Source organism: Merops nubicus, unplaced genomic scaffold (genome assembly GCF_000691845.1).
Source record: "Merops nubicus isolate BGI_N331 unplaced genomic scaffold, ASM69184v1 scaffold3499, whole genome shotgun sequence".
In the NCBI taxonomy this organism is placed as follows: domain Eukaryota; kingdom Metazoa; phylum Chordata; class Aves; order Coraciiformes; family Meropidae; genus Merops; species Merops nubicus.
The window spans coordinates 81,594-106,867 of NW_008630020.1; the positions used below are offsets into that span (position 1 = coordinate 81,594).

At 37.6% G+C, this 25,274-nt stretch overlaps 1 protein-coding gene across 1 annotated transcript in view; it reads left to right on the top strand.

The window, feature by feature from the left end:
• Positions 1 to 20,115, top strand: part of SOX6 (SRY (sex determining region Y)-box 6) — a gene marked incomplete at its 5' end in the record, with an annotated part of 92,924 nt that extends 72,809 nt beyond the window's left edge. The window contains 3 exons of the mRNA XM_008947113.1: positions 8,867 to 9,100; positions 11,594 to 11,810; positions 19,812 to 20,115. Of these exons, the coding sequence (XP_008945361.1) occupies positions 8,867 to 9,100; positions 11,594 to 11,810; positions 19,812 to 20,115 (755 nt within the window). The remainder of the gene's footprint in view (positions 1 to 8,866; positions 9,101 to 11,593; positions 11,811 to 19,811) is intronic.
• Between the last annotated feature and the right edge of the window lie 5,159 nt (positions 20,116 to 25,274).

Below are 25,274 nucleotides of genomic sequence, written 5' to 3' on the forward strand. Positions count from 1 at the left end.
ACTACTATTTAACTTCTAGTATGCTTCTCACTTTCAGAACAATAAATCTGGATGTCCTCCATAGGTGTTACCTCTTGATTGTCTTAGGTATTTTTTTCCTATTTCTAAATATATGGCTTTCTCATTTGCTGTTTCCATGCTACAACAATTGGTTCTTATGTAACAGTACCTTTATTTAAAAAAATTCTGGTTAGAATTATCTGAAGTTGCACAACCAACCACTGTTACAATACCCTGAGTTTTACTTAACCGTGCACAGTTATGGTTAAGGGCTCGTCACAATTTCCATTATACAGTAAAACATTATTTTCAGGAATTTAGAACAAGGATGTAAAAAGTAACTGTGGGCTGCAGTTTTACACAGAAAATCTTTGCACATGAGAAAATTATTGTTACAAATGCTGAAAGCACCAGTTAGATTGCTTAGCTGTTTTTAAGTGGAGTGAAAAGTTAAATGTAGTACTTCAGTGTTTTCAGACATTTTTTTCACACTCTCGTACAGCTCTCACAGGTGTAAAACACCTCATGGTCCTATTTTTAGCTCTGCACATCTTTGTATTGCTCCAATGTCACGAAAGGAGCTTGAAGCTGCCTAAAATAGCATAACATTTCCAGACACAATTGACTTTTCAGCTGACGGAGAAAGCTACTGTTATATCATGCAGCATGGAGGAGGGAGGAATCTCGCCCTTTCTCTTTACCTCCTTGAGTACAGGGAGTGAAGCAGAAACATGAATACATTAAGGAAAGAACATCATATATTCTGGCTAAGCATGAGGAACTGATACAGATTCAGACAAGTCCTCTTCTTTGTACAGCTGTCTGTTTTGCTAAGTCAATACTGCTCACCGTTTTCTCCTTCAGCAACCTTAGGATCTCAGCAACAGAGAAGTGTTTAAGAGCATTTGCCTTTCCTCCACGGAGATATGCTGTCTAAGCAATCATTTAGTGCAGAAGTTAGTAGGAAGGTGACAGTATTTTCTTAACTTTACAGAATCAGTGGTCCAAAATGGGGGGTGGGGGATGGGCATTACCATATCTTCACAGTTTCTGCAAATTTTAAATGATTGTTTCAGTTTGTCAGGGGTAGTTTCACAGAAGTGTGGTATCTCAAAAAAAGAGTAATTTGTAAATTTTCATATAAGATTTCATGGGGAATCTCCCATTTTTTTATCCAAACCAGGTAAATCTGGCAGCATATCTGGACATGTCATTGCCATTTGTGAAAACCTCTTCCTGGCTTCACTCACAAATCCCAAATGCATGGATGAAGCAGATTTGAAAAGTTAGCCTTAAGAGGTTTTCCTACCATTTAATATTACTTGTTAACTTATAACTCCTGTTATCACGCTACTTCTGCTTCTCTTCCTTCATGACATGTTATTTAGTAATTATATTATTAATTATTATAATATCAGCACCCATGTGAAAGGCAAGAAGAAATGGTATATACATAACCTAGCCCTGGGTCTTGCCTCACAATCACTGATGACAAGGGAGAACAACAGTGGATGGAGGGAACCAGGTACAGGGATGCAAAGAATGATGTTGCATATGCTAGCAGGTGACAGATTCAATTGCAGAGTGAATGCAGGAAATGGGTCACTGTAGCAGTGATTCCAACACATTGAAACCTTTTCCAAAGTGTTCTGCATTTCATTAATATCACACAGTTTGAGGGAGATGGTTTTGTAAGCCTCTTCCCTTGTTAAAGGTACTTCCCTTTTATAAACCACAAGGTACTTAAGCTTTTAAAGTTCATTGTTTTGCTACATAGGACCAAGCAAAGTTCTTCATTAACAGTGTTCAGCCACACCTTGAACAATGCATCCATCAAACATGAAGTCATGCTGCCTTTGTTCTCTGTGATGAGTTCCTGCCTCTCATGTCTCCATCTTAGAACAAAACAAAGCATTGACTGAAAGAAGAATTCACCATGTCCCGTGGCCCCTGTTCGGCAGGATTTTTTTTTAAATACTACTAGGCATGACTGCAGATCACAGGATTAATCCCTGTGTTTTAAATCAGTATCATGTTGGCTGGATGTTCTAGGTGACACTGTCACGTCAGGAGAAATTTGAAATTGTTTAAGTAAGAGCTCCACTGGCTCTTAATAATAAAGCTACTACTCATATGGAAAGGTTTTTTTGTTAAATAGATTAGTTCGTTCCACTTTGTATTGTTTTGACTTTGAATATGATTAATATAGTAACAATAACTGCTTAGTTGTTAGAACATCTATTTTTCTGAAAAGATAAACCCAAACCCAACAAAAAAAGCCAAACCACAAAACCAAACAAAAATTTGCAGTATTGATAGATCTTGTCAGATACCTAACAATAATTATTAGTAATATTTCTCTTGGGCTGGGCTATTTTGTCCATGGTTTTCCTTTCTGTGGGCTTCTACTTTCCTCATCTGAGTATGAAATGAAACCATCCTTTGAGGTGAGCCATGCACCATAGGGGAAACAACAACAGTGTTCGTGGGAATATTGACTGCAATTAGATCTGATCACTGGCAGTCCCTTACTTCTGGTGTCATTACTTAGGCTGAGTAACTTTTAACTGAAATGTGTTTCACATTTTTTCTGTCAATAATATCTGTCAGAATGGGGTTGTTAGCATTTAATTAATTATCTGTGAAGGGTCTTGAAGTCTGTAAGTGGTGCATGATTGAGAAATCTTACGACATTTCCATACCTCCCCAAATCTACAGTAGAGGCTGCTTCTTTATCCCAATGTTTCTCTAGATGTTTCACAGATCTTCACAGAATAACTTCTCATGCTCTTATGTTACAGCACAAGTGGGAGTATGTTGGCCACTGAGGGCTTAAGTCAGGCCTCAAGCACTAATTAATTCAGCTACTATTCAATGTAATTGAATAGATTGTTGTATTGTTTTAACTATATTCCATGCCAAATTTCCATGAGGTTTAATTTTGCCATAAAATATGGTCAAGAAATAAAAACTGTTTGTGTAAGCCATGAAGAAAGTAGTTATATTTAGCAGTTTTAATTCATTTAAGTAACGTAGAGTTGGGCATGTCTGTCTGTGAGGCACGGATATGCTAATAGATTATTCAGAAATATTGTTCCAGTATATAATGCGACCCAGCTACCAATTCAGCTTTAAACACTGGTGAGTGAACTGCTACCACTGATAGAGCTGAGAATAGTTGATCTGATTTCACACACAGAAGACATTTCACTATTAATTTTAGCTCTAGACTTTCAAATGGGGAAAGACATATATGCAGGTTGTGAGGATGGCTGTGAAAACTGGTGCTGCGTTTTAAATGAGATTAAGAATTTTGCTTGCATATGTAAAACAAATGTACTAAAAAAGTAAACTCGCTGTCACCAAAACTGAAAACAAGGCACTTTGGAAAATATATGCTGATATATAACTGGCTAGAATTTCCTTCATTTTGCAAAGCCACGAGCCACATACATCAGCTCACCACAAAGTCATTAGGTCTTTTTAAACTCAGATGAAAAACATTAACAAATACCACAAAAGGCTTTAGTATGGCCCCTTTGTTCATTCACATATGGCAGTTTATAACTCCTGCACCACTTGGGTCGTGTGTTTGTTTAAGCTGCCTCCATCAGGCCAGCCCTGAAAGAACAAAAGACATCTTGAGCGATCCTAAGCAGGAAATGGGCTAATCTAAACATGGCTTGTGACACTATAAGTAGAATAGAAAGGGGAGGGATTGATTAGTCATTAATGTCCAATTGACTCCATATGGATGTTGCAATAATAAGGCCTTTTTCAGTGCAGTAGCGGAGTTATTGAATTAGAGGTTTATGTTTCCTCAGAGCTGACCTTGGGGAATTCCCTTTTGGTTCTTCTTGTTGATGTTTTAAAGAGAATGGAGTCTCTTACCAGGGAAAAAAGAAGCCCTATCATAACTGAGTGTTGTGTGGATGTAGCTAACCTGTGCTACAGTACATTCCCACCTCTTAGTGTTTACGTAGCACGCTTCAAAACCTTGCAGGTGAAATATTTTAGAGCCCATTTAAATATTCCAGTATTTCATGAATCACTTGTCTTTCTCATTTTTTTTCCCCTCCTTTCATTCACTGACATGCAGCTTATACGAAATGTTCAGCCCTCAAATCCCAGCTGAATAATATTTGTTTAGCATTTGGAATGAAAGCAGCCTGACAAACAGACAGCTCCCTCCAGAACATTTGTGCCACTGTTTGACTACAGGCATCCTTGTCCCAGAGCTGGTTTTGCCTGGTGATGACAAGACATGCCAGTAATGACAATAGTTCATGAGATACCCATTTATTTGCCTCTTGCTGGTAATAAAGGATGTGAAGGCCTTCTGTATGTGGGTGAGGATGAAGAAGTAAGAGCAGGCAAGGGGCAAAACAGATAAACGTTACACTAACACTGCTACGAGACACTTGTGAAGTAGTAACTTTTGTACCTTTCTCCAAAACTGAACATTAAACTTAGTAACTCAAAATAACAGTCAAATTATTATTCTTGTGTTCTAAACTTTCTGAGGATTCTTTTATCATTCTATTCTTTCCAGATTTGCATTTTTCTGTTTTCTATTTGCATTTTCTCTTTGATTTGAAATATTGCTGTGCCTTACATAAAGGCTGCATTTGTCTGCCCACAGGTTAAGAGCAGGACAGGGCACTGCCAAGCCAGGTTTTCATGCTTCCTGTTTCTATGGAATTTCCATGTTTATGAGTAACCCATCTCTAGCAGTGAAAAAGTGATTTCTGTTTGCATGTTCATTAGGTTCAGGTCTCTGCAATGCAAGCAGTGCCAGTTGTACTACCACAGGCAGGGCCAGATACTTTGGTGGTTGCAATCAGTCTTTTCCAAAGTAGACAAAAATGTCATCTCAGCTTAATGAATAACTGACGATAGGAGCTTTACTACTAATCAGTCACTTTTACACTAGGAACCTAGAAAGATGGTATTTATTTCTACATATCTTATCTTTGGCTACTCTATTTTCTAGAGTAGCCAAAGATTCATTATCCAGAGGGAGTAAAAGGAAATGTATCACTTCAAACATGAATCAATGGCTGGAGTGTCAAGAGCAATTAAGGAATAACAGAGTGACTAATAAAAACCTTTTTGCTGTCACTTCTTTTCTATTTCTTTACTAATCTTTTTCTCACCTTTTTTTTTTTTTTTTTCTTCTTTCTTTCACGTTTTTATTGTTTGCCTCCTGGTAACACGGAGAGCCCCAGTCCAAGGTTTTGTTGTGGTAGATGATGTATACAATCAAGATAAAACCACATCTTGTTAGAGACAATAGGATTACCTTATTGAATTACTTTAATGAAGCTGTAACATTTTTAGATTCCTTCTGTGGTGTTCTTTGACCCAGTACTGTCCCCAGAGTCTAGTGTGTAATCCAGCTTCCACAGGGGAGTTGCCTGCCACATACCCACAAAAAGTGATCATTCTCCTCTAAGCTGCGTTCAGTTTTAACTCATCAAAGTCATCACAAGCTGAGCAAATGCAAAGCATCTAGGAAGTGAAGCAAGTCCACATCCTCAGAAGCTAAATGTATCATTCTGAGGACAGTCCCAGCCTTTAGGCTGAAGTGTGGACTTCTTTGCCAGCTAAGCCACTAGGGCAGCCAAACTGTACTGCTTTTGCATTTTTAGTTTTTAATTCTGACCAAGCTATTAATTCTGAAAATCAAAACCTCCCCCTGTGATTGCAGTATGAACTGTAACTACTAGGTGGGGCATTAACTGCCCTAGAAAGACAATTAACAACTCCCTCCTCTCTTCTCACCCTTCATTAATAGTACATTTTTGTTTTGTCTGGGTTTTTAATTTGTATGTTTGTTTATTATTTATTAAACTTTCCTGAAAATATTTTCAGAAGGAAGTAAAACACCTACTTCTTTCCAGCTGTATATATATTTTCTGTAAAAAATTCAGGCATTTCTTTCAGCCTCTGTCAGTACTCTAATTGTCACAAGAAGAAAAAATAATCCATACTTTATAAAACGTGTTAAAATTATTAATATAGGGCACAATCCTCTCTAAATACCTGATTGACAGGATGAAGTTCCTAAGAGCAACACGTCTGAGCTTATTTTTATGTGTTTCAACTTGTAAGAGCTCACTGAACATGTGAGCTTTTTATACCTAAGCTAAAAAGGTACTGAGACTTCCTGGCTCCCCACGTAGAATCACATGCTAACAGAAGTATTTTATTGTAATGTTATGTTCTACTTATAATTCTGTTGTTCTGAGATAGAAGAACATGGGGATTATATTGCTTTAGTTATTTGCACAGATTCTGTTTGCATATGCTTTTGTGATGGCCTATGGGTCAACTTGCAAATATCCGTCCAGAGATCATGCACAAAGAACATCAACTCTTTGGCTGCTCTTTCAAATCCTCCAAGAATGGACTTGCTTAAAGCAGATGCAGTCAGAGATTCTTGGCCTCCTTGGGATGGCTGTAATTTATTACTCTAGGAATGGTTTTCAAATATAAACTTTCTCTGAGAATGGATAACTTATGGTGTTTTTTTGGGGTTTTGTTGTTCCATCTGGCCTATAATCTTGATATTAGTAAAGGTACTCTTTGCTTGCATTAGGATTCAGAGGTCAGGCCAAAACTGTGTTAGAAAGGGATAAAGAAAAATTCCTTGCCCATAGTGAATAAGTACCTTTGGGAAAGTAAAAGATGGAAAATTTCCATATAGATTCAAATATGTCCTCTTTCCTTTGCTGTGAGTAGAGTAGCAGAACAACAAACTACTACTTTTGCATCAATAATAATTCAATTTTTTAATTTGTCACCAATTTCCTAATTGCTGACATCCTAGTTACACATTCGATAGTATTATTTTAAAAGATGGAACAACCATTGCATGATGTATTTCATTTTTCTCAAATTATATAGCTGTTTGTCTCAATAAATGTTTCAGCGCCGACTTACTGTTTTTGTAACTTAGAGTAGTTTATATATGCAGTAAATATATCCTCTCTCGAAAGATGGTATGTTGGATGTTCATGTTCCAAGCCTTCTGACAGCAGTGGTCAGAGCCCAATTAACCATGCACCCTTCTAAACTGGTCCTACCTGCAGGTCGCTCAGCAAAGCTACTGCTCCTTTTTGCAAGAAAAAGCTGACTGCAGCTGCAGCCTCCTGCACATGCTGAACACCTGTAGCACGGTGCTTAACTTAGAATAGTATTAAAATAGTTTTGCCTCTCACATTTGCCACAAACCTGTCTTCTTTTATGTGCACGCGTGTTAGTATACAAATTGCCAAATTGGTGTCAGTTGTGAAGTAATGGCACTGGAGGCATCGTAAATCAGCGTGGTGATCCTCAGGAGGAGACACTGCCGTACACGAATGAGTGTTTTGCTCTCGGCGTAATGTATGTCTTCATCTGGCCCAGTAGTCAGCATATTGCCCTGTGGTGATGGATATAGTCAGCTCGAAACTACACTACATTTCACTGCACAATAAACATGGCTGTCAACACCATATAAAGCAAAATCAATTTATCCTGTATGGTCACTGCGTTTTAAATGAAATTAATGTACTGTGGACCTGGTGGCAAAAAGGTAGTGTATTAGTTATGCATCCTCTATTTTAGGACTTTTTTAATGTAAATTTTTCTCCTGTATAGAATTTTTTAAACGTTACACCTAACATCTAGTGTTTTCATGCTAAAGTAGGAAACTTAGTTATTGCACAATTAAAAGCTCATGAGTCAGTCACCGAAATCAATAAATCTGCAGTGTTTTGCTTAAAGAACTCATATTATCTGGCAAATAAATCCGTGTCAGGAGCTGTAGTAATTTACAAAAGAGGAGGCCTTTTGCTGTGGTAATTTGTTTTTTCAAGGTATTGAATTATATGAACAGTTTGATGAGGCCTAAGACTAAGACTGTCGCTCTCCCCTGTAAAGACTTTTAGCCTTTCTTTTATAGCTCATGTATAACCCTAAAAACATATGTTATCATCACAATTGAAAAAGTTTTGCTGGCAAAAGCATGCCTTATCTAGGCTTGGTTATCTCTTTCTCCTGGATTAACTGGTTCTGTGTCTCATACTCAGCTCTGTGAACTCTAAACCCCCTTGAAGCTTTGCTGTTTGTGGTCAGGAAGCAGGGTTGGATGCATTCATAAAACCAGTTAAGGTTAGCATGTACAAGCTGAATTGATGGTGGGTTGTGATGGGACCCTGGGATGCATTAAAGCACAGCAGGCGTGGAGAAGCTGGAGTGCTTGGCTCCCGTTCTGGAAGCTCCAGGATGCTGTGTGTGTACCTGTTGAAGGCAGACAGTTTTATTACATGTATGTGATCGAATACTCCAAGACACGTCTAAAATACAACTAAAGCAGATGTGACTTTACAACGTTCAGCTCCAAATATAATCAGATCCATACAACTAACAGCATGTACCTGGTGTACTATATAATTTATTTTGTGAAATGCTGGGCATGTGCTTCGCTGCTCCAGCAGCAAAGTCATTGTAAATTGTACCAACAGGTCTACATCAGTTTGAATTCTGAAGTGTAATTTTCCTGTGAGTTTTGGTGAACATTCAGGATATGTATGCTGTGTTAAAGTCCCAAACACAAACCCTTTCAAATCTCTGCAATTGGAGAAATACCAGTGCATTTTGTTTCCTCATTCAGATATTGATGCCTTCATCTGGGTAAGACTGATCAATTATACTGAAATCACTGGGTATCCTTTTGCTCTGTGTCTCTCTCTCATAGATCTGGTAGAAAGAGAGGGAAAAAGAGAATGAGGCTGCAATAGACGCAGCACTGAAAGCGGTTGCATAATCCACGTAATAATGTTTCACATCCATCTTGTTTCTTCCTGCCCTGACGTTACAGGCAGTAAAGCAATGAATGGCTCTGCAGCTAAACTACAGCAGTATTATTGTTGGCCAACAGGAGGTGCCACTGTGGCTGAAGCTCGAGTGTACCGGGATTCGCGGGGCCGCGCCAGCAGCGAACCCCACATCAAGCGACCAATGAATGCCTTCATGGTGTGGGCGAAGGACGAGCGCCGCAAGATCCTCCAGGCTTTCCCTGACATGCATAACTCCAACATCAGCAAAATCCTCGGTAAGTGCGAGACAGTGAGCAAACCGTGACTGTGACTGAGCTGAACCTGAGGGAAGCTGGGAAAGCTCTGCTCTGGTAGCGGCCATTGGCAGAGGTTAGTTATTTTTGGAGCTGCGAAATGATGTTATTTATATTGGTGACACAGGCTAGTTACTGCCTTCTTGGAGAAGCAACTTCTCTAATTTTAGGGCATATTTTGTTTGGGAGATCGTCACTGAAATTGGAATTGCTGAAACTTACACAGATGAAGACTCACGGGTTGTTTTCATTTTCATTCCCTTCCTTTTCCCTTTCTGTCCCTTCCCTAATGCTTTTTATTTTCAACAGCAGACCCACAACATGCTTTAGAAACTTAGCAGCATTCAAAAAGAATGTTTTGTGAAATCTGTTGCAAGAGCATATCCTGATAGAAGGGCTAATGGCAAGATCCCACTAGAAATCACCTGAACACAAAATGGTGCTTGGTAGGGTAGATACTGGTAAAAACCAATAGCCTACAAAATCAAGGGTTTCTGTCAGACAGTGCAGTGTCAAAGAAAGGAAGCTGGCTCAATTCAAAAGTCATGGACATGCCTATCTTCTCACATGCAAGATGATGTTTGATTCAAAATTATACAATGTTCAAAAAGCTAAGGAAATACTAGAGCCATACAACTAAAATATTGCTTAATTGAAAGACACCGTGGTTAATATTTAATTTGCATGGATTGGGACTATCAGGGAATATACCATGGATTATATTTTGCCACTGTGCCAGTAAATTGGCTTATTTCTGAGAAATTTCCATTTTCTTTTTAAGACCCCTCCAGAGAATTGGAAACATACGTGAGAATGAGTGGTGAAATGTTAAAACCTATATTTGCTTTCTGAGTCTTTGAAGTGAAAGACAGATTCCAAATGTAACTTGTAATAAATAAAAGTAAAATCCAAGTTTCCTGGGTAATCAATTTATTGTAAACTTTGACTTCAAATACATTCTTACCAAAGTTTGTTGCATGTTAGTGCAATGAGAGGCAAGAATACATAGAAATAAATGTTGCTTTGTCCTAAAACTTCCAAAACCTTACTTAGTAGTTCTCATATTTTTGTCTACCATATAAGTAAGTTATATGAATAGCCTTTCAGTTTTGTATAAAACCTGCACTGTTTCAGTGTTGGCAGCTGTAGGGAATCTATATTATTTGTGTGCATTCTGTGAAAAAAAAAACCTATTAGGAACATAGTAACTGTATTCATTAAAATGTAAACTTCCAGCATAAATATTTCAGAAGTGCCAGCAATTGAGTGTTTGTTAACCATGGAATTAACCTGTCAGTATCTGCTCTGCCACAAATAAGTCTATGTCCATATAATATCTGTGCAACTTTTTCAGGACAATGAGAAAAGAGACTGAAATATTAGAACTGACACAGAGTATTGCTGGCTGTGGATAATATTTATACAACTTTCCATTTGTTGATGTATGAAAAATCTTGGTAAAAGAATAGCTTCCACCCACGTTTACCACAGCTGTAATCATTTTATTCATCTAAAAGACACCAAAAAGCTATTTTCTGCATTTCTTATTCCCTGGAAAAGAAATTTCTTCTCCTTTCAAGTGTTTAGATAGGTCCTTATAAACAATACAAGATATTTGAATGCTTTTTCCTCTTCCTGTGTACACTGTGCTAATTTTTAAACTTTTTTATTGGTGCAGCTTTCAGTGAGCGTTTACAGTACCTGAAGTAGTGTATATAATTGCAGTGTTCTTTCTGGTTTTTTATTTTTTTTTTTTAAATATAAGTTTGTTAAATGTAACTTTTCCAGTGCACCTCTGTGCAATTATTTCATCCGTCCAGAAGATAATATGTGTAATAGGATATAAAATATGGTAAGGTGCCAATATTATGCCATGCTTCTATCAGGAGGTTTTTTTAAATTGAAGACACCTGGAGAGCAAGGGATTTTTTCATAATTTTGTTGAATCTATAATGTTTTGATAATATTTTCCTGCTACACAGCAAGGTATTAGTGTCTATTAGTAGAAGCGTATAAAACAAATCCTCATAAAACTACCAAAGAAGCATGTATCCACAGGCAACATGTTAAGCTTTTAACAGCAGAAGAATGGTTGCAGACCTTACCTAACGATGATGCTGTGTGCAGGATTACAAAGTATGGAATTATTCACAGATGAATGCTCATACTGCAAAAAATGAAGTACTCTGCTTTGCAGCATGAGGCTGAGATTTTGAGAACTATTGATTTTAAGTGCACCTATTTAATAGAGATTTACATATGTTTGATCTGCAGCCATATCTGAAAGTTAAGGTTCTTTTAAGGTGTCTCAGGTTTTGCATCCCAATATATGTGCTGGCTGATGTAAATTCAGATCAGTCTATTTAATTAACGTATTTTAAATTTGTTTATTATGGCAAGAAGGCCTGTTGAAAAGCTTACACGTAAAGCTAAACCCGCTCTACTTGAGTACTCACAAATGTTTTGTGTTAATAGGATCTCGTTGGAAGTCCATGTCAAATCAAGAGAAACAACCTTATTATGAGGAGCAGGCACGGCTAAGTAAAATCCACCTAGAAAAGTATCCTAATTACAAATATAAACCCCGACCAAAACGTACCTGCATCGTGGATGGCAAGAAACTGCGCATCGGGGAGTACAAGCAGCTGATGAGGTCTCGAAGACAGGAGATGAGGCAATTTTTTACCGTAGGGTGAGTACTATTGTTGTAAGTGTTTTCAACAACAAAACATGCTGTTTGAAAACAAATAGACTTATCTGTTTAAGTCACTGACTAATGTAATTTAGAAGGTAAGGATTTGAACCTGTAAGACCTTATTAAAACCATCACATATATCATGCAACACGGAGCTCTCAGCTTGCCACTGAATGCTGATTATGAGACTGATTGTGGAATTCTTTAAAGTCAGAACAAGTTGTTTCCCATTAGCCTGAAAGGTTTGAATCGTGTCTTTTGTGAGTTGTCAGTAAGCTAATCCATTCTGGGTTAATAATGACTCCAGGATCATTTCCTAAATTAAGACAACAAAGAGAAAAAACACAAAAGATTATTCCTGTGTAGAATAAGAAATCAGGAGAGGGGGGAAAAGGGTCAGGAATAATAGCAGTTACATTAGGAACAACATGAATGATGTAGCATGAGGCTATTAGGAATTTTCTTATACATAGAACAGTGGAAAAAAGTATTTTTTAAAAATAGGCATTTTAGGAAGAGTCTGCCAAGTAGTGCACAGATAGACTGGGTATATTTACAACTCGGAATATATGGCTCAAAAGATCCTGGCACAGTGTGTTTTTTAACAGTATTCCCTCTAGTCTTCAGCAGAGAAAGCAGCACTATAAGAGATCCACAGGCTAAAGATAACAAAAGTCCAGTGAAACAACTGCACCATAACCAATTTCTCTCCCTCATTTTTTTGGGGGGAGGATTTTTTTTTTTTTTTTTTTTTTATAACAAATTAATCTGTGATGCTCAGTGCTCTAACACAATGTTTCTGGTGGTTTACAAAGAGTCTCAAAGCTATCTCCAGTGCCAGCCTTTCCAAATTCACAATGTTCTGCTTATTTCTCCAATCACAATAGTCTCCTTTTGTTGGATACTTCACTTAGAGATAATTGACCTTGACGTCGATTATGTGCCCTCATTTTTGGCTTGGGATGCAGAACTCCTGTTGCAGTCAATTATTTTGTGGTGCAGCCTGCAACAATGTGGGCTTTTTCTTCAATCAGTAAATAGAAGTGTTTTTGATATCTTGAAATAGCCTTCCAGTCTACAGTTTTGACATTGTGTTTCATTCTTCGTTCTAAGGGAAATTGTTTACTAATAGGCTTTCATCAAAATTGTACATAGAACTCTAAATAGAAATCTGCATTTATACAGCACATCACAAATTATATTCAGATTGGGGGAATGAAACTCTATCTTGTGTCTTCCAAAGCAGATTGACAGACCAAATCACATCTAGACAAGAAATGTAAAGGAAATGCCAAAACAGCAGTCTGAACAATTTAAGAATTGTTTGCTAATTTAAAATAGTATTAAGCAGTAGCTTTGTACACATTGGAAGTGGTAGCTAAATATGGAGATGAATATGGAGGATGGATTGAAGAAACTTGCAAAAGTGCCTACTTAAAGAGTGATTTTGTGTTGTTTTTTTTTTTTTTTTTTAATATATAATGAAAACTATTAAAAGTTAAACTTCTGGTGAAACCTAAATGTAGCATCTCTCTCCTGCACCAAACAGTATCACAAAGGCCAGGAGAATGTCACAACTTTCTTAAAAGGGTTGGTTCTATTCATGTTTATGTTAAGTCCACTCCACCATGCTCTATCCATGTTGAAGAAAATTTAAAGTAAGAGTAAATTACTTTTGTGCACTCATATACTGATGCAGTGGATTTCCCTGGAAACAAGGACTTTTAGTGACACAAGTGACAAAAAAGGGGGGACGAAGACTAACGGATGCCTTCAGTAAAGGTGACAGGAGATCCATGTTGTAGTTCAATATGAATATAAAAGTTGATACTGAGGAAACATAGACTGCCATTTAAAAAAAATAAAATTCTTTTCTGTGACTTCCTACTGTTGCACCAAATTCTCTTTTTCCATAAAGAAGGAATTATAACAGAATTAAAAAAAACCCCAGAAGATACCAAGCAAAAAGGTAAAAAAAACCAGACCAGGACAGCTTTTTTAAAATCTGAAGCATAAAATGGAGCATCATTTATTTCAGGAGAATAGTTTACTGAGTAATAAAAAACAATATTTCATCCAAATCAGCTTATATAGTAATTAAGTGAAACACAGTAACTGAGACCACCAACTTCTAAACATGATCCCTCCTTGTGTTTAACATAAATATCACACAAAGCATCAGCTGGAAGAGTTTTCCTAACTGACCTCGTTCATCCATTATTTTTCACTGTTTTCATGGAACAAAGAGCATAAACCATCCTTCAGGACTGTAGAGATGAGGGCTGAGTTGCAGCTTCTTTTTCAGCATGAAATATGAGACAAATGTCTGGTTTAGGATTGAATATACTCTATGTTTACAGTAAATATTTCAGTGTAAGCTAGACAGCAAAATTACAAAATAGACTTCAGTGAAATGTGCCAAGTGCCCTGGTCTGCTAGAAGTCTTGCTTTTTTTTTTTTTTTTTAAGAACTTAGCAATTAAGTTGGGAATGGGTATGCCAAAATGGCAAAAAAATTATCATCACACAATAAAAAGATCAACGGGAGATGTGTGAAAGGAAAGAAAGATCAAACCAGGTGGCTAGAGGAAAGTATAAATAGCAAGGAAAACTATGTTCTTCCATTTTTATCTTTGATATTCTTTCATAACAAATGTACATTTCTGGCTTAAGCAATCCAGTAAAGGTTAATTCCTATCAGATCCCCTTGGGTGAGCCATTGGCTAGCATAGACTAGTCCTGCCATGTGCACAGCTGAGACCCCACCACCAGCACTCGTAACGCAGAAAGAGTTCTGCACTGCTTGGGCTTTTACAATGCAAAGAGCACATCCTGCTTACTTCAGGGAGCTGCACTCTCTGATAAACATTGGTAAGATGCACAAAAGTTGTTTAGAGAATCTAAATATACAGACTAGATAGGCTTTAAAATAACATAGGGAAATTTGCTAATGAATGGCTAGGTTCTATTCTGGTTTTGGAAGAAAATCTTCCAAAGTGAATGAGAGAGATTTCTTGGAATAAATTGGGCAGGGAATTAATGTCTTGAGGTAAAAGTTATATGTGTGATAGATCAGCACAAAAATCTGGGAACGGGCAAATATTTTACGGAACAGAGTGGAACTTAAAACCTGCGTAGACCATCTATTGCATCCCTACAAGTGAATTTTGTTCCAAATGAGGCAGATAAGATACAGAAATAATTCATGTTTAATGCAGAGTATATTAAAAATTTGCAATTTTTAAGCTAGTGGAAGCTGAATCTGAAGCCAGCTTTGTCCTTAAAATAGTTGAGTTACTTTTAATAATAACATTACTCATGAGAAGTTGTGCATGATAACTTCAGCATAAGTTAATCCCTGCACAGATTTCAATTGATTTACAATTTATCTTCAATAGCACTTTTTTTGTAATGCGTAAATGTGAACTAGCAAATGGATCATATATAAACCATAAATTCAGACATTTTAAGGTAGAAGGCTGTGTTTTGCTGCCTTGTCTTACAAAAATAATTCAATTCTCAGTCATTTTTACAGTCTAATACACTCTAAATACAAGTATATGATATACACATTTCTCTGCAAAATTATATAAGCAGTAACTTTTTTGTGTTTTACCTGCGTAAGATGTTTAGAATAAAGCTTTTATAGTGTTTATAACTACTGTACACACATAGTCTGGCTGTTGCTAGACTACAGTTTTGAATAAGGCTGTAATACTATACTGCTGTAGCTTGAACTTTAAGTAAGTACACAATGGGTGCTTTTGTGAGATTTACTGTTATTTCATTCCTTATGGGAACGTATGTTTCAGGGGTGTGTAGCATATAAGCATTTTCCTTAATGCAATCGATTTTGCTTCAGTCATTTAAAGAGCTGTCAGAAAATAGCTGAGAAGGGATCAGAAAACAATGGTAATTTGCCAATTTAAATGTTTAGCTAGTTTTGCAAAAGTCAGAAGTGGAAAATTCTCCGGGAAAATCCCAAGAACATTACTGCCACAAGCTTGTGTGCAGGTCGATGGGTCTAAGAATTTTCATGTTACCTCCTTTTTTATATTTACCTAACTATTTTGGGCCTAATCTTTGGCCCCAGACCAGACAGACCTGTTAGCAATACTGGTAGAGGGACGAGGCAAGAGACCTGTAGTAGTTGGCCACGTAAAGATTTATTTGGCAAAGTGGAGATGGTGGAGGCAGGAGTGGTTTGAAGCCAGGCTACATAGCCATGTGTCACTGTTCCTCACAGATCTGAAGAGACAGGAAGATTAATGCTGGGTTCTGGAAATCTTAACCAGGGAGAAAACATCCTTGCTTTTAACCATGTGGAACTGAGCTGAATGGTAACCTGCAGCTTGTAGTGAGGTATGTTTTTATCTCCTTGCTCCAAGGTCCTATGACAGGCAAAACTCCAGCTTGACTCAAGACAAAACATGTGGCATTAGATGTTATTTAAAAAAACAAAACAAACAACACACCACAACAAAACCAACATTAACGTGAATGCCTTTAAGAACTACAAATAAAAAAAAACCCAATCTTAATGGCCAAAGGCATAGGTTAGAACCTCCAACTCTTCCTTTCAGGGAGAGTGGTTAGAATTTAAATAAGTGCTCTGATTTCTTTCTCCCTCCCCATCCTATATAATTTAATTACTTAGAAAGTTCTAACACTCATCTCCAGTAACATATGCCATCCATATATTTTGTGATATCCTAAAATAATTTTTTCTGGGGCGTAATGCAGCAACTTGAGTGGAATTTACAGTGGCAATCTAAAAACTTTCCCAACTGTGAGAGCTCTAAGTAATAACAGGGCTCAAGTGAGAGGTATGTGTCCAGTTACTGGGGGTATGTGAGGGCCCATGTTTAGGTGCTAGCTAATTTTTGTAGCAAATGGGTAGCAGTTTGAGAGACTTCCCATTTAGGTGGTGCAGTTACCACATTTACAGTTCCACAGTGAGATATGGGTAATTTCAAGCTCACTGTTATTACTCACTCAGCAGCAGGCATGCACATCATGTCTGATTTTTAATGTGTAAAAAAGAACTGTATTTGTGAATGACAAATTCAGTAAGCCTATAACTCTCCTGTTACACTAAACAAGTTCCTTACCACTTAGATCCACTCTGTAGTTTGCCCTGCATTTGGTGCATTCTCAAGTAAAAGCAATCTGTATATTCTGCTTTATTTTCACATGACCTGCTCCCTTTATCCACTGAAATGGGTAGTACTGGCACAAACACACTGTCCCATTGCAATGTGGATATGCAAAAGTCTTCTGCTGACTTGATAAGCATTTGAAAGACTATCTGAATTTTTTAACTGAGTCTGTCCTTTGGAGCTTAATGTTGACAACCATTGTTTTAGCAAGACACTTCACAGCTCCGTCCTAAACAAATTTCTTTTTTTTTTTCCTTCTTGCTGTTTATAAAAAGGCAATTTGCTTCTCAAAAATGGCAAATTTTTGGATGGAGTGGGTAAGGGTGAATATTAAGGTTCTGATCCTTAGTGTCATCTATAACACAAGAGCAGCTTGGACTCAATTAATCTTTGAGTATCTTCTACCAGTCTTATTAGGAGAGTTGTAAAATATTAATGTTAGTATTGTTTTGTTCTTTGATAAATGACTAGGGATGATTTGATTTGTGAATTTATTTATTCTAAGAAATAAAAAAAAAAAAAGAAAGAAGAAAAAAGATCAGTACCTGCAGTTTTTAGATGGGCAGATTAGAAAGAATTAAGTGTATATGGCCTGGTGACAACTATGTAGATTTTTTTCTGTGACCACGTGTGTGTTTCTTTCCCTTTGCTTTGTGGGAACAGTCATTAATGTGAACATTTTCTGTGTTTAAAAGTTGTGGAGGGTTATGTATGGGGTTTTAACAGTAACAGTTTATACTCCTTACAATATCCAGTCCTAGAACAGAAACGTTCCCCTGTGAGGTAGGTGTTCAATTTTATGGATAAAGTATTGAAAGATGTTTGCTGACAATCACTTGCAAGCAAATACATTGGCTGAAAATTATTTTCACAGAACATTTATCAGACCATTTAAAAAGTGAAAATTTAGTGAAAAATCCCTAGCTGTTTGTAAATCATCTGCAAATCATAATTTGCAAACAGGAGTATAATGACAGTGTCAGGTGACTTCCTGCCATGTTTTAGCTCGCTGCTGGCCAGGTGTACTGTACTCCTACAACAGCTGCTTGACTTTCTCAGGCAGTGCTGAGGCTTTGGGAGCTGGGCTGGCAGCAGCAGCAAGGGCAGTGCTACGTGCAGCTCTAACGTGGTCTTACACAGCATTCAGTTTGACTGTCTGTGTTGGTTCCCAGACCTGAAGGGGTTTGGTTTCCCAGCAGTTCTGTAGTGTGATGTTTGTAAAAATTAGAGTTTGATCAATGAACAATAAAGACTACATTTAGCTGTACATTATTTTGTGTATTGATTTAGCCAGTGAAGAGGGACATGTGGAAGGCTGGTTCATGGAATGTCCTTTGGAATTTTAGTGTCGAATGACACAGAGGTCAAGAAGTGACAGACTCATTAGACCATTCAAACACATCTAGACACTGCTTCCCCTACTAAAATTATACAATAGTTCTCTAATATGTGGTCAATATTGTTCTAAAGAAGGTTGGTAAGACATTGAAATATATGATTCTTTAAATAGATTATGCAAATAGGCATGTATGTTCAATAGCTAGTCAATGCTAAACCAGCATCTTTCAGGGCATTTTGGTGTTTCTGGTGCTGGGTGTATTCATTCAGTGTTACATCTAAAGTACAATGGAGATTCTCTTCCTTCAAATAAGTTCTATCCCTTCAGCTTTGCTAAAGGTAATGATCCAGAAATGATAGGAGAACAGTTATATGGGTATTTTAATACAGAAAGTATGTTATTAGTTAATTAACCCAAATGTAAGGAGTAGATTTAATTAATTTGTAGCCAATAAGGGCTTGACCGTGGAATGGGTTCAGCCGCCTGACCTTTACACAGCAAAGCATTTGAATATACACACATCACTGTAAGGAGAGACATTGCAGCACTTAGTACAGCTACGTACGTGCTTGCAGCACTGCTTGTGTTGAATTTCTTGGCTGGCATTGGTATAAGCCTATTTTAGTTGAAGTGTGGTATTGCTCCAGCGTGCTTAAAATCACACACACGGAAGACAATGTTACATAGTCCAAAGTTATAGATCAGAGGGTAAGGTGTGTCAAAAGTATAAGTAGTGCACCTTGTAATTGAGTTTTCCCATGTATTTGCATTGTCAAAATAAATCAGCTCTGACAGCGAGTCCTCAGAAGGAAGTCTTAATTTCTGTAGACTGTCCATTAGCATAGAAAAAAAAGATTTGTTCTATTTCTTTAAAGCACTTTGCTTCAAAAACTCAGTCTTACGCATTAAATCTTGAATAAAAATGGCATCCTGATCATGGATTTAAATAAAAATCAAAAGCCAGCAATAAAATATCAAAGTATTTCTAAGTGCTAGAGGAGTTTACCTAGCACTCAAACAGCAAATTATGTACTTGATGTTTAGACAATGATCGTTACCTGCCTGCCATTTTAGATACTTATAAGTAATCTTGAGGTCCCTTCCATTTACAGAAGCTTGTGTCAGGAGTTTGGAGGACTTAATTTTGGATACATGATGTCTGCAGTACCAGTTAGGCATCACACAGGTGCCCGAAGCCTTTTGCTGACCTCTGTCCGAGTGCTAGTTTGCAGTATGGTTTAAACAAACCCATAACATACATGAAAGAATCAGTGTCTGGTAGGTACTAAACTGTTTGCTCTCCAGTTGTCCTTGGGGGAAGCTGAGACGAACCCACACCGTACAGGCCAGGACTGTTCACCCCAGAGGAATGCACGCAGCTTTTCTAGGAAACCAGCTGCTTTTCTTTCTTTTGGACTTGCAGAAGGTCTGTGCGTTCCCGTGACTGCCTTCCCTCCTCTGAGCCCAGGAAATCACGCTCCCCTCTTGTTTTCCCTTCCAGACAACAGCCTCAAATTCCAATCACCACGGGAACGGGGGTTGTCTATCCTGGTGCTATTACCATGGCGACTACCACGCCGTCGCCTCAGATGACATCGGATTGCTCCAGCACCTCGGCCAGCCCGGAGCCCAGCATCCCCGTCATCCAGAGCACTTACGGCATGAAGACGGACAGCGGAAGCCTGGCTGCAAACGAGATGATAAATGGAGAGGATGAGATGGAGATGTACGAGGACTATGAGGATGATCCCAAATCAGACTATAGCAGTGAAAATGAAGCCCATGAGGCAGTCAGTGCCAACTGAGGAGTGTTCACAGAATTAAAGTACTCAGACTCTTTTGGGTTTTTTTTGGGTTTTTTTTGAACAAATGTTCTTAAAGAGCCTGCATGCATGTGTGGCTCCTACAGTTACATCAGCAGAATGGTCTTAAATGTTTCTTAACGTGTGAGACAGATTGTTTCCCTAATTTTTCATGAACTTGGATTTTTTTTTTTTTTAATTTAGATGAAGACATATATTAAATATCAGACATCAGGACTTGAAAACTTATATGAATCAATAGCTGTCTTACAAGTCTTACCTTTTGTCTATTTTCCGTTTGAATGCTGATAAAGGTTTAAGTTACTGTTTTAGATGGGGGTTCTACATTCTCACTCAGGTATGCTGTGCCAGCCTACAGGTTGTGAATGTGTTTTTATTCTGGATTATTTTAGAAAACAAAACCTGCAGATTTCATATTGTGAAACAGAACAAGTCCGCAAGTGTGCACACCTGTGCATCATAGCTCGTCTTTAAAAAATAGTCTCTGAATTCCATTTTTTTTCCATATGTATAGCTGAACTTCTGATGTGCCAAACTTTTCATCACTTTTGAATCTTAACATTTAAAAAAAAAGTCTTAAAGGAGACACTGTAAAGTCTTAGACAATCCTTTGGCATCTTAAAAAAAATATATATGAAACCTAATTTTTTTTCCAGAATATGGTGAAGTACTCAGGAATCTGGAGACAGGATATTCTTAAGTAGTGAACATGGTTGCCATAGTGCATGTGCCCAATTGCTTTTGCCTCTTGATGTGCCATTAGTGTGAAATTTTAAGTAAGCACAAAAGAGCGATCACCAGCTATGGACAGGCCTGTCTGAGCAGTGTGAGGCCACCTCTGATTACATTCTTTACCCCTTTGCTTTTAACCCTTGCATTCAGTCTTAACACATTTTCTCTTAAATAATTTATTCATTCCAGAATGTCAAGGGTCCAAATACTTAATATTTATTTTTAAAAGTACTGTTGGTGGCATTACACTTAAAATTCCTTATTGCTATTTTAAAGAGCCCTTTCTTTCTCCTCTGAGAGATTACACAGGTATATGAAAATAAGTGCACCTGCTACTAAAATGAACATGACATTTATGAATGAGAAATTCAGTTGTTCCTGTAACACTGTATGTTCAAGGAGCACTTGGAAACACTCTGCTATATGTAATGCAAAATAAAGTGAGTACTTTTGTATGTACATACAGTACAAATATTCCTAAGAAAAAAAAATTGTTTATCATTATGAACTTTAGGGCCTGTAGAATCCTGCAGTGAATGATGGCTCCATACATGACGTTCCTCTTGTCACCTGAAGGAACTGTTTGCTCCCTTAAGTATGCAGTGATTTATCTGTGAGACTCCTAGTGGGGGAGGGAAGGCCACACATGTACCTGACTTGGAAGGCTGGGAAAATGGTGCATCAAAAATATTTACTGAATATTAGTCACGTGGGAACGTAAGCCAGATCTTCACGAATGCTTGTCAAGTGCTTTGGAACCTTTGGATGTAAGGTGCTATAGAAACTAAAATTTTTATTTGTATTACTACTAGAAACAATGCAATTGCTAAAGAAAATTCTGGGAAGCATAGGAGAGAGAGACTCAAAGATTGGAAATGTATGAAATTTCAGAGAAAGAGGAGAAACTGCCTTTTTTTTTTCCCTCACACTCCACTCCTGTTCACAAATACATCACTGTGTATATATATATATATATGTATGCAGATCCAGTGGGCCTGACGAATACATGTACTGAAGCTCCTCAACTCCCTCAGCTTTTATTTTGAATTGGACATGTTCAGCACGTTGGTGATAAATTCAGACTCAGGCTGAGAGGTACGAGTGGGCCTAGAGCTCCTTGCAGCCTGTGGGAATCTTCCCGCAGAGCTGAACGGGCTTTGTTTAGGGCCCAGACAGTGTCAGCAGCAGTGTTGATGCTGGCTGTCCTCCTGCTATCACCCTGTCCTGCAGAAATTCACGTGAGGAGCAATGGCAAGACGCTGTGTCAGGAGCAGTCATTGTCCTCGTCGCCCCACCAAGACCTCTTTGAGCAGAGGTAGCCACTGTTGCCACTGTAGGAATCACACGAAAATGTGCGAGAACGACCCCCAAGACAAAGAATATTGTTCAATTTACAGGACAATTTATAAAGATAATGGCATAGAAACATGATGGTCAAATTTCTCTGACCATTTTGTAATTTGGAACAAAATGCTATATTTTTAATATTTATTTAAATGTGTTCTGAGTCCATGTCTAATAAGCAATAAACTGGTCTAGCCAAGACTTTAAAGGCATATGCTGTGTCGTTAGCTGGTGAGCGCCCTCTTTAAGCTGGCTAAGGTACTGATAGTGTTTTTGTTCTTATAATTGCTTGGGAATTTGAACTGGTTTTAATACATTCAGCTCAGATTGGGGGGAGGATACCATTATTTCCTAAAAAATTACTATTTATTAATGTCTTACATAATTCTCCAGTTAGAAGTTTCTCTCCCTCCCCCCATGTCACTTTCTCTCTTTTTTTTTTTCTGGTTTTGTTGCATAGGTAGAATGCTGTATTCCTAGCATTGTATTTTATGTAATTATTTTTTTTTTTTGCACAAAAGGCAAACATTTAGATTAGTTGGTTAATTTTTTTTAAATTTTATGACCATGCCAAAATAATATTCTGCAGGCTTGTGGAGAACAAAGGACTGTTCTTTAGGACTGAAACTTGATTTTGCTTGTAGTACAAAAAAACACACACTCACAGATGTTGTTTCGTAAGTGTTATAAGCACTGGATATAAATGGTATTTTTTATCACTTCTGACTAATGTGAAACTGTTGTACGAAAACTACATGAACAAAAGTCATCTGTTTCGACTCGTGTGGGCCTGCCTCACAGTTGCCGGATTTGAGTCATTTTTATGTCTTGTTATTTCATTTATTTATGCAAAATACATGTATGTAAGAACACTTTGTTTTAGCTCCAGCCCTGCCTCAGTGCTGATGCTCTGTATGTTAAAGCCACATTCTTGAAAATAACTGGCTGTTCAGGAATCGCCAGCTGGTAAAAATTGCATTTATTGGCTGGGGGGAGTGGGAGGAACATATCTGACTCTGAATCGTGCATATGAGCATTTTATTCTATTTATTAGCCGACATTGGCTCTAAAATGTCAGTAGAAAACAAGGAAGGACAATCATAAGGAGAAAAAAACAACATTTTTACTTTATTAATCGGAGCTCAAAACAAAGTTTTTGATGAATTTACCATCTCATTTTAGAATTTTTTTAAATTGTGTAAATATAACATAGGAAATAGAATTTTATTTTTTGTTTATGGATACTTAGTGAAGTATAAGTTATGTATTTACTTTTGTTCTATATCAGTGTATGTTGGTCCATATTAAATGCTGACAAGTCACTGTACCTCATGTAGATGCTGAATTTACACCCGCAGTGTGAGCGCAGTATTGTGGACCTGTAGCTGGGACAGCAAGACGCCTCACTTGTGCTCTCACTGGGTTTTAATAGCATATTCCACAAACACAGAATACTTTCTTCTTTTTTTAGAAAGTTGATACATTAAACATACCAAATTTCTGATATGTGTGATAGGAAACACAGTCTTCTGAATCCAAGTAAAACTGATGAGATATTTTTCTTCTTAACAAGAATGGCATTTGGAAGTCAAAGTCCCTGGAAAGCTTATCACGACTAAGACGACCCTTGCAATGCAGCCAAGACTTAATAATATCAAAATTTTATTTCCTACATTCATTAAATAATTTATTGTCATATTATAATACCAGGGGAAAATTGTTCACACAGTAGTCAAAGAAGATTTGTGGAATTGGGGTTTTTTAAGCATTGTTTTTGAGCCCCTCTTAGAAACTCTGAAAAGAAACAACTCCATTCAGGTAATGCACAAATATAGTAATACTATTTTCTCTGTGACCAGACCATTTATTTAATTAACAGATACTATATATTTTCTTTTTGGAAAAATTATAAAATACTTATTTTCAGGAGAAGAACACTCAAAACAGTCTGATACCAGTTAGAATAGTTCACTTCATATTTCATAAAAAATGGAAGTTAAAAGTCTTAATGGAAACAGAACTGCTTTCCAGGGTTCAGGTTTACACGGAGAAATGCCTCTGACCAAGTGGCCCAGTTCTGGTCTGTCTGTATATTTGGGCACCACCATTTAACTTGCAGAACTGCCTGCTGAGAACACCTGGGATCACAACGTGCTCCCAAATCAGTGTTCTGGGGTGCAGCCTGAGGCAGGGGGAGGGCAAAAGTGGGATTGCTCCAGGATGGGAATGCAAAACAGCAGTGTTAGTCACAATAAATCCGATACCCCGTGCCAAGTGCACGGCAGTCAGCTGTGGGCAGTTGTGCCTTGAGGAGACACACCACCACTTCTCAGAGCAACCTAAAGCCTGGTCCTCGCTCGGGGCTGGCTTTCTGCGTTTGTTTGTCATATCACAGGCATGGCATTTCAAAGTCATCTCCTAGCAAAACATACTACGAGATTAACACCTCCATCCTCCCCCGGCAAAACTCCTCTCTACCTGCTCAACATTAAGCATGTTGGTACCTCCACGGCCGTCATACGGACCAGTAGAGCACCGGTGTTAAACTGGGCAGCCTTTGCTGAGCCAGGGCCACAGTGCCAACAACTGCACTGGAGATGCAGCCAGCAGATGTATGATAGAGCTCTTCATGTTTTTAGGAGAAGTTAATGGACGGGCTTGGACCCTTGGTGTTTTGCATGCTTTTTTAAGATTCAAGTTGGCACTTAAGCATGTTCTCTTAAAAGAATAATACTATATGACCTCAAATCGGTTTACAAAACATTCTTTTTTCCTTTAAAAAAATAACTTCCCCAAACATGTTTTTTTTTTTTTCTATAACCCATTAATATCTGTGATTTTTCTCAGATCAAACTAAGTTTTTTTTTTTTATATACTGTAATGTCCTGCTACAGAAGGAAAACAAAACGTATATGCAAATATATTTCATTTTAATCCACTGCCCTTTTTTAACTACCAGATTTGTTGGAAATGGTGACAAAGAAGTATTCTGAGATTTCACACGCTGGGTAAAAAGGGGGTGGGGCGAACTGGGCTAAAGGAAAACTTATCAAATTGGTATTTAT